This window comes from Nicotiana attenuata, unplaced genomic scaffold, assembly GCF_001879085.1.
Source record: "Nicotiana attenuata strain UT unplaced genomic scaffold, NIATTr2, whole genome shotgun sequence".
NCBI classification, from domain to species: Eukaryota; Viridiplantae; Streptophyta; class Magnoliopsida; order Solanales; family Solanaceae; genus Nicotiana; species Nicotiana attenuata.
In genome coordinates, this window is record NW_017671572.1 from 75,873 (window position 1) to 85,824 (window position 9,952).

Genomic DNA, 9,952 nt, shown 5'->3' on the forward strand with positions numbered 1-9,952 from the left:
GCATTTTCTCCTGTCTTTGGCCAGTATCTCTACAGAAAACTTCATGTAGGATTCTGATGTTGAAGGCAAAATCCCGGGATGTAAGGAAAGTATTTTTGTCTTGAATCCCAAGTAAATTCCACCAATCTTTGAGGATTCCTGAGAACCGGGAAGTTAGTTCTGACAGGATGATATACTTTTCTTGTTCCAACAAATTTTTGGTCACCATCCAAGTATAGAAGTCTTGGATCCTTTGAGGCTATTTTGAAACCTTGACGTCATCTAAGGTGAAAGTGTGGAAGCCAGTTCCAACTGGTTTTGACGCCATGGGTTCATGTCTTCTTTCTGGTATTGGTTCATCCGTTATGCCTTCTTGATCCTCCTCTACTTCAGATATTTCTGGGTCTCTTGGTTGGCTCACAAATATTGGGGGATCGTCTTCTTCTGAAGAGTTTGATGTGGAATCATTGCTTGATTGAGAGCTATCTTCCATTGTTTCATCGTCTGATGAATTTAGAGATTCTTACCATGTGGTATCTCCTTCTGACCTGTTCCTTGCTGGGAGACATAAAGATCCGGAGTCTTCTGACAACATAGATGAGCGGCTGATAATGCTATCATTGTATAGGAAATTCTACATCATTTTCAGAAGAAATCAGGTAAAACTAGTTTCATGCTTCTTAAATTGGATCTAGAGAAAGCTTTCGACCGACTTGAGTGGTCTTTTGTTCGATTGGCACTCCAATACTTCAACTTTCCCTCGCCCATCATTCAATTAATCATGTCCTGTGTCACTACTTCTTCCCTTTCCATCCTTATCTGTGGTACTCGGACCCCTTTCTTTTCACCTTCACGCGGCATTCGACAGGGAGACCCCTTGTCCCCTTACCTTTTCATACTATGTATGGAATTACTCACTCGCAAAATCAAAATGGCTGTTGATTATCAACTTTCGAAACCCGTCCGTCTTTCCCCAGATGGCCCCGCCCTCTCTCACTTGTTCTTTGCGGACGACATTATCCTCACTTCTACGACATCAACCCGCAGTTGTCATACTATCATCGACATCCTCGATGACTTCAATCGTGTCTCCGGACAAAAAATCAACTTCCAAAAATCAAAAAATTTCTTCTCAAAAAATGTTTCCTCTCAGGATAAAACCTTTGTCCTATCATCTTTCAATATGACTGAAGGTACTTCTTTTGGTAAATATCTGGGTTTTCCAATCTTTACTGAGCGGCCCAAAAAGCGACATTTTCAATTCATCATTGACAACTTTAAACAGCGGCTTGCGGGTTGGAAAACAAACTTCCTTACTATGGTCGGGCGCACAACACTTATTAACTCTACTCTAAATAGCCTCCCCAACCACGTCATGCAATACATTAAAATTCCTCGCTCTATTCTGACTCAATTAGAGCGCTGTCAGCGCAATTTTCTCTAGGGCACCACTCCCAATAAAAAGAAAATTCACCTCGTAAAATGGAGTACTGTCACCCTGCCAAAAACACATGGTAGCCTTGGCATCCAACGCCTATCCCAAATAAATGACACTTTACTTGCTAGTCAAGCCTGGCGTATGCTTCGCAACCCCTCCTCCCTCTGGTCTGCTACTCTCCTCCATAAATATTTTTATCACACCACAAATTCACATACTCGTGGTTCTTTTATTTGGAAAAATATACTCGCGGGTTTCCACCTCTGTCAACCAGGCATCAAATGGCTTATAGGTGATGGTACACTCATTAATTTCTGGTATGATGCTTGGATCGGCCAAAATCCACCGTTGAGACAATGTATCACTGGGCCCCTACCACGTCACTCTCTTATTGATACCGTATCCACTTATCTTACACGCCAATAATGAGACTTCACCAACGTCCCTTTTGAACTACCATCCGCTCTCCTACAGCAGATCCTCAACACATATATTCCCTCTCACTCTACTAACCCTGATTCTTTCGCCCGGACTTTAGATTCTAGAGGCACCTTCACCTCAAAATCACTATATCATCACCTACTCCCCACTTACTCCGGACCGTCCTTTAATTGTCTTTGGAAGCTCTGCCCGCCAAAAATTAAGCACTTCCTCTGGCTGATTAGCCATAACCGCCTCCCTACTGCTAGCCATTATCACCACATAAGCTTCCTCCCAAACGACAATTGCGCCCTATGCCACACCCACCCTGAAACAATGATTCATTTATTCCTCCAGTGCCCAGCTGCAGTCCACCTTTGGTCGCAGTTATCCCTGCTACCAGCAATTACGGCACTTCCGACCAACTTTGACTCTCCGCACAGTTGGCTTCACCATTTCCTTTCACGTACTCACATACCAAATTCCCTAAATATCCCTAATGACATACTTATTCCTTTTACTCTTTGGCACATCTGGCTGGCCCATAACGGTAAGCTTTTTCGAAACCATCCTCAACCCCTTTCCGCGTCTCTTATTCTTCGGATGGCTGCAGAATTCTACTATATAGTTACCCCTCCCACACTACATCTATACGTATCCCTATGCATATCAAGTGGCACCGTCCTCGCCCAGGTTATTTTAAACTTAATACTGATGGTTCCGCTTCGCCACACACTGCCAATGGGGGAATTGGTGGAGTCATTCAAGACCACACGGGTAAATGGCTACTAGGCTTTGCGGGTCATCGATTAGTAAATGGAAGCATATAAGCTAAACTATTAGCACTATACCACGGTCTGAACTTGGCCTTCACCCACGGCTATGCACCCTTGGAAGTTAATTTGGATGCTAACGCCATTATTCCTATACTTCATTCTAATCATCCACTTTATGCTAACATCATCTTTGATTGCAGGTGTCTGATCGTGAGGCTGCATGATCCGGCTATCATCCACACGTACATGTGAGCAAATCAGGTAGCTGACTCTTTAGCTAAACATGGTTTGCAGATGGAGGCTTCCCCAAACATCACAATTTTTGCTCAACCTCCGCCTTTTGTACAAAAGACACTTGAAGATGACCGTTCGGGAACTCTTTTTGTTAGAAACCTACCCCCGCACTGCCAGACTAGCACCGTCGACAGGTTTCTTTGTTATCCTTCTGGAACGGAACCAACTACTAGTCTACCCCCAGAACCCCCTTTTTGTTACGACCCATCCAGTGGTCATCGCCCTAGGATGTTGTGTTTGATGCCTCCTACTCCCTGTAACGTTCTACTTTAATATTCTATAATATTGCATCTTTTGCACAAAAAAAAAGATACTCACTTCATCTATTTTAAAGAAATACTCTTTTCATTTTTAGTATGTTTAAAATTAACACGGTTTTTTAGCACTCCACTTGATGTAATCGCTGATTTTACAGCAGAGATAAACATTAAACGAATAAAAGAAACTCTCACTTGATTGTTTGCAATGTAGTGTGCCGAAAAAGGTTTTGAAATATTATAAGGTCATTAAGAGGTCCGACGTGTGCTAATTATATTTATTTGTATGTGAGTGTTAATTAACAATATGAAATATATCCCATGAACATAATAACAAATGTACGAGATGTATTTGAAGTGATATAGGGCCTAAGTAGATCCCTTGGGACAAGTCAAGTTGGAAATTACATAATAGACTAAAGTTCCAAATGAGTACGCGCAAGACCTAACTTTGGACGAGCATATCTATCTATCTATCTATATATATATATATATATATATATATATATATATATATATATATATATATATATATATATATATAAGGAGTTATGTAGTGAACAACTTATCAAATGAAAGATCTTCAAGTCTAGTTTCTAACGCTTCAAACTGTTCATCATTTGGACATTCCTATGTTATGATCAAATTACCAAAGGCTGGCAGTGAAGTACTGCCATAACGTCCGGGTCCATATTTGAGCTTTGAGGATGAGTGAACTGGGACGCGAAACGTCCGGAGCAACTTTCGAAACCTAGAAATTTGGGCATATAAGTACAAAGTTGGGGAGAGAGTATTTTGAGCTTTGGGGTCTAGGGTTCTTGAGGTCAAGAGGCGATTTTAAACTCAAATCAAGTCCAACCAACTAAGGTAAGTTGTTAATGATATTTTGGGTTGATTCTTACACAATATACATGAGTTCTAATATCATTCTTACATCTAAATACTAGATTTCATCATCAAAACCTCAAGAACATAAAAAAATCACCAAAGTTGTGATTTTTCAAGATTGATCTACTAGAGGTAGTTAGAAGTATTTGAAGCATTTGTTAGAAGTTTTAATGGTTGAAAGATTCGACTGTAAAACTTTAGTTCATGGCATGAATAGTACTTATGAGGAAATGAGAGAGAAGATGAATAGTAATCTTGGCGGTGAAATTGATGAATATAATGAACCTATGGAATTGTTTGATAGCAAAAGCTGGAAGTGATCAACTAAGTAATCACCCGAATTGTATATTTTGTAAGTGTTGATTATGGAAGATGATGAATAGTAACTTGGTGGCATTGGACAATTGTTGTAGTATCATTTATAACTTCGAATGGATATTAAAATATAAGAATGGAGTTGAATGGGCTAGCAAGTGAATCTACTCGGTGATTTGAGGTGTTGGAGGCTTGTAGCCAACTTATGAGCCATAAGTGGATATTGATCAGTATTTTAGGTCATATTTTGATGTAATTAGGATATCTAATTGTAGATATCGACTTGTTGGTGATGTTTGAGAATTTTAATCAACATTGGAACGATGGAAGAGGATTGAAAGCTTGTGAATGTTAATAAAGCGAAAGCGAGGTAAGCTGATTAAAACTACTCTTCTTAAGGAATTTTATCTAAAAGCATGTTTCGAGTTAATGCTTAAGTTATTTGCAAATGTGCTTTCGTGCTTGTGGAGACAAACAAGTATGAATGGATCCATGTACTAAAATATTATGTTGCATATGTAGTGTCATGTTGTTTTATAAAAAAATATTTTAAATCTTGTTGGCAAAATGACACTTAAGGTAAATGTTATAAGTTTTTATCAAAATTTATTGATAAGAATATACATATTTAAGTGCTAAAGATAATTTTTCATAAAAAGTATTTCTTTTGAAAATTGATAAATAGAATAACACTTGTGGTATCTTTTTAAAGGTTGCTGTTAAATTGCTAAACGCTTCAACATGTAAAAGGTTGTTTATTTAATTGATCAAATAGTTTAGATTTTCTATTAATGCTATGATTTGATAAAAAATAGATCATTTGAGGCTACTATGCTATGAATCTATTTTTGGAGTATCAATTGTTTTGTGGTATTCTGGAGTCCTGAGGGGTAAGAATGGAGTGGGTATCCTGGTAGATAGCCATCTTAGAGAGTGGTGGTAGAGGTCAGGCGGGTGAATGATAGATTAATGACTATTAAGTTGGTGGTGGGTGAGTGTATTTTAAATGTCGTTAGCGCGTACGCGCCGCAAGCAGGCTTGGATGAGGAAATTAAAAGGCACTTTTGGGAGGGGTTGGATAACATCGTTCGTAGTGTTCCGCCTTCCCAGAGGTTATTCATAGGAGGAGATTTCAATGGTCATATTGGGTCGTCTGCAGGTGGTTATATTGAGGTGCATGGCGGCTTCGATTTCGGGGAGCGGAACAGAGGGGGCACTTCGATGTTGGACTTTGCCAAGGCATTTGATCTAGTGATAGCGAACTCAAGTTTTCCGAAGCGCGAAGAGCATTTGGTTACTTACCAAAGTTCGGTGGCGAAGACTCAAATTGACTATCTCCTCCTCAGGAGATGCGATAGAAGGTTGTGCGAGGATTGCAAGGTTATCCCAGGTGAGACCCTCGCAGCGCAGCATAGGCTTTTGGTGATGGACATTGGTATTAATGATAAGGAGGAAGAAGAGGCTAGTACGAGTCCGTACGAGGATTAGGTGGGGCGCCTTGACTAAGGATAAAGCTCAGGAGTTGGAAGGAAGGTTATCGGCAATGGGAGCTTGGAGAAGTAGTGGGGATGCAAACACTATGTGGTCGACGATGGCGGACTATATAAGGAAGGCGGCGAGAGAGGTGTTACGAATATCTTCGGGCCGCACCGGTGGCCACAAAGGAGACTGGTGGTGGAATGTAGTTGTCCAAGGTAAAGTGGAAGCAAAGAAGGCGGCTTACCTACGGTTAGTAGGGAGCATTGGTGAGGAGGAGAGGAGAGAGAATAGTGAGAGGTATAAGGTAGCTAGGAAGGAGGCGAAGATGGCAGTCACGGAGGCTAAGACTGCAGCTTTTGCTCGTCTGTATGAGGAACCAGGGAACAAAGGCGGGGAGAAGAAGTTATTCTGACTGGCTAAGGTGAGAGAGAGGACGGCTCGGGATCTGGACCAAGTGAGGTGAATAAAAGATAATGACGGCAAAGTTTTGATAGGGGATGACCAGATTAAGAGGAGGTGGCAAACCTACTTTCATAAACTTCTAAATGAAGAAGGAGATCAGGATATTGTACTAGGTGAATTGAGGAATGCCGACAATCCCCATGAATTAAGTTATTATAGGGACATTGAGGTCGATGAGGTCATGGAGGCGATGCGTAAGATGAGAAGGGGCAGAGCTACCGGGCCAGACGAAATTTCGGTTGAACTTTGGAGGTGTGTGGGTAGAGCAGGCTTGGAATGGCTTACTAGGTTGTTTAATGTTATATTCAAGACTAATAGGATGCCTAAAGAGTGGAGGTGGAGTATAATGGTTCCGTTGTATAATAACAAAGGCGATATCCAGAGCTGTAACAACTATAGGGGTATCAAATTACTGAGTCATACCATGAAAGTTTGGGAGAGAGTGGTAGAAATGAGAGTGCGAAGGACGATGTCTATTTCAGACAACCAGTTCGGGTTCATGCCGGGGCGATCTACCACAGAAGCTATCCACCTATTTAGGAGGATGGTAGAACAATACAGGGATAGGAAGAAGGATCTCCACATGGTGTTTATTGATCTGGAGAAAGCGTATGACGGGGTTCCTAGGGAGGTCTTATGGAGCTGCTTGGAGGCTAAAGGGGTTTTGGTTGCCTACATTAGGGTGATTAAAGACATGTATGATGGAGCTAAGACTCGGGTTAGGACAGTAGGAGGCGACTCCGAGCATTTTCCGGTTGTTACGGGGTTGCACCAAGGGTCTGCGTTCAGCCCATTCCATTTGCCCTGGTGATGGATGCACTAACTCATCATATTCAAGGGGAGGTGCCATGGTGCATGCTATTTGCTGATGACATAGTTCTAATTGACGAGACACGAGGCGGCGTCAACGAGAGGCTAGAGGTTTGGAGACATGCCCTTGAGTCTAAAGGTTTCAAGTTGAGCAGGACGAAGACGGAATACCTCGAGTGAAAATTTGGGGTCGAGCCGACGGAAGCGGGAGTGGACGTGAGGCTTGATTCTCAAGTCATTCCCAAGAGGGGTAGTTTCAAGTACCTTGGGCCGGTTATTCAGGGGATCGGGGAGATCGATGAGGATGTCACACACCCTATAGGGGTGGGGTGGATAAAGTGGAGGTTAGCGTCGGGAGTCCTGTGTGACAAGAAAGTGCCACCGTTACTAAAAGGTAAGTTTTATAGAGCAGTGGTTAGGCCTGCCATGTTGTATGGGACTGAGTGTTGGCCGGTTAGGAACTCACACATCCAGAAGATAAAAGTAGCAGAGATGAGGATGTTGAGGTGGATGTGCGGGCATACAAGGATGGATAAGATTAGGAATGAAGATATTCAAGAGAAGGTGGGTGATCGCTGCCGACTCAACTCTACACTAAGGTAGGAAGAGCGGGTTGCAACAGCTTTTACACGAATAGTGGTTCGGGATCGAATTTCCACAGGGAGCTAGTAATGGAGTTGTATTGTCTGTTTAGTCTAGAATTGCAGTTGTGCTTCTAATATCACTTCAAACATCCTTGGTTTTGATTTTTATATCTACTATTATAAGACTAATGATTGAAGCTAAATTATGCTAAGGAAATATTGCTAAGTTGTAATTAATATAGAGAAAGACACTAGGGTCGTGGCATTGCCTAGGTGGCTAATTAACGGGTAGATGCTACTAAGGATAGATTGACATGTTTAGGGCTTATGCTATAACCGTTGCACAATTGTACCCACTCTCACACCTCTCGGTAGAGAGAGTGATTTTGCCCAATTGACTCTCTCGGGACCAATTGGGTAGGCCAATTAGACCAAGCAACTAGGGTTCAAGTGGGGCGATTAATCTCTCGAGGTTTAACCCGTTAATTGGGACTACCATTTCTCATGGGTTCATCCCAATTCCTTGTTGGGTCAATTTTGGGGTTATAGACTCTCTTTCTCAAGAAGAGTTAAACCCACCAAGCTAGAATCAGTGTTTGCAACCACCAATCCTTAATTAAAATCTAAAATTAACCCAAATAGCAAACACCCAATATCAATCTAGCCTTAGATGGCAACACTCATCAATTACCCACACTAGGGTTGAGCCACAACCCTAGCTACTGAGTTTAGCTACTCATGCTAGATGCAAAAATTAAAGAAATAGATGAAGAAGTAAACATATTAATTAATTGCAAAGAAGAAAATACAATATTGAAGAGTAAGAATGCCAAAAATGGATAAACTAGGCGTTCTCACGAGCTCAGCAGCTTCAGAAAAACAAAACTTAACCTAAAACAGAAAAATGTTCTATTTATACTGGGCTGGAAAAATTGGACAAAAATACCCTTGCGGGGTCAGCGCGGACCGCGCAAACATGACCGCGGCCGCACTGGATCTTGAACTCTTGGCTTCTGCTTCTCTGAAGTTGAGCACAGCGGACCGCGTAAAAAAGGCAGCGCGGCCGCGGTGAAAATTGGCGCGGCCGCACAGAATTGAGCGCGGGCCGCATTGCTTGGAAAGGGTCAAAACTAGGCTCTCTGAATCTCTGCTCCGCGGACCGCGTAAAAGTGTAGTGCAGCCGCGGAGCCTGACCGCGGACCGCATTGGATTAACCGCGGCCGCGTAGCCTCCCCTTGAATTTTGCCATTCTCTGAACCTCCTAGTGCGGCCGCGTTCACAGTTGCGCGGTCCGCACTAGGGCCTCTTTTCCTCAACTTCCTTGGTCTTTGACACTTGAGCAAGTTTCACTCCTTTCTGAGCCGATATTTGACTTTCGTTGCTTTGTCGATCAAACCTGCAATCAAGTGCAACTTGTGAGCGTTTTGAGACCATTTTATAGCAATTTTATGACAAAAGTGTAGGCAAGTATGTGCATAAAACACGTTAATATTCTAACTTATCAACTTCCCCAAACTTAAGCCTTTGCTTGTCCTTAAGCAAACAAAATAAGACCCACCCCTTAAAGGAAAATCCACATAATTCCAGCCATCCTAAGGCAATCTCAACAAGCATCAATTGGGACTAACAATTGCCCTCAATACGAATGCATCATTAACACATTTAACTTTTGAAATACCATGGATCAAGTGTGACGCAAGAGCATCAAGAGTTGACATATTCCATCAAAGAGCTTGTCTCAATTACTTTGGTCATTGTGGAACCCAAACTCACACGTCCTCAACTCTCCCTAAGCGAACCTCATCTTTTAGAGTATTAACACACAAATCGAGGTTGATGGAGTTTCACTCATCTCTCTCAAGAAGAAGGTCACAAGTCCGGCTTTAGGTACCATATGCTTGCCCCTTATGTAAGTATCCACTAATATAGGTTTCCTTCAACTCAAGATCCTATAGGGCTTTTGTGGAGTCATTATGAAGGCTGTTGGGTAAGGGTAGGACATGTTTTTATTCAAATGGGTTCAATCTTCCCTTAAGCACTTCTTTTGATTCATTATGGCACAACTCTTTTGACTCTTTTGAGTATTTCACTTCTTTACAAGGGGTTAGAGGGACACATTATCACTCTTTCTTATGCAATTCAAAATATTTCTCCTTTTTCTACTTTTTCCACACCTTTTTCTTTTCACTTTTGTTTCCTTTGACTCCCTTTTTATTCTTGTTCACTTTGAACTTTCTTTTTGTCTTTTTC

The 9,952-nt window shown here is 41.8% G+C and overlaps 1 protein-coding gene across 1 annotated transcript; it reads left to right on the forward strand.

Moving 5' to 3' along the window:
- The first annotated feature begins 5,336 nt into the window (after window positions 1–5,336).
- On the forward strand, window positions 5,337–6,258 carry LOC109209062 (craniofacial development protein 2-like). Its single transcript, XM_019372229.1, has 2 exons — window positions 5,337–5,832; window positions 6,053–6,258. Exons 1-2 carry the CDS (start codon window positions 5,337–5,339, stop codon window positions 6,256–6,258), a joined length of 702 nt encoding a protein of 233 aa, XP_019227774.1.
- Window positions 6,259–9,952: the final 3,694 nt, after the last annotated feature.

What these genes read in the sequence shown, in the direction of transcription:
- LOC109209062 (XM_019372229.1), top strand. Translation starts at nt 5,337, where the DNA reads ATGACTATTAAGTTGGTGGTGGGTGAGTGTATTTTAAATGTCGTTAGC. An exon ending in TAAGGAGGAAGAAGAGGCTA is followed by an intron (nt 5,833 to 6,052) that starts GTACGAGTCCGT and finishes GGTGGAATGTAG; the next exon opens with TTGTCCAAGGTAAAGTGGAA.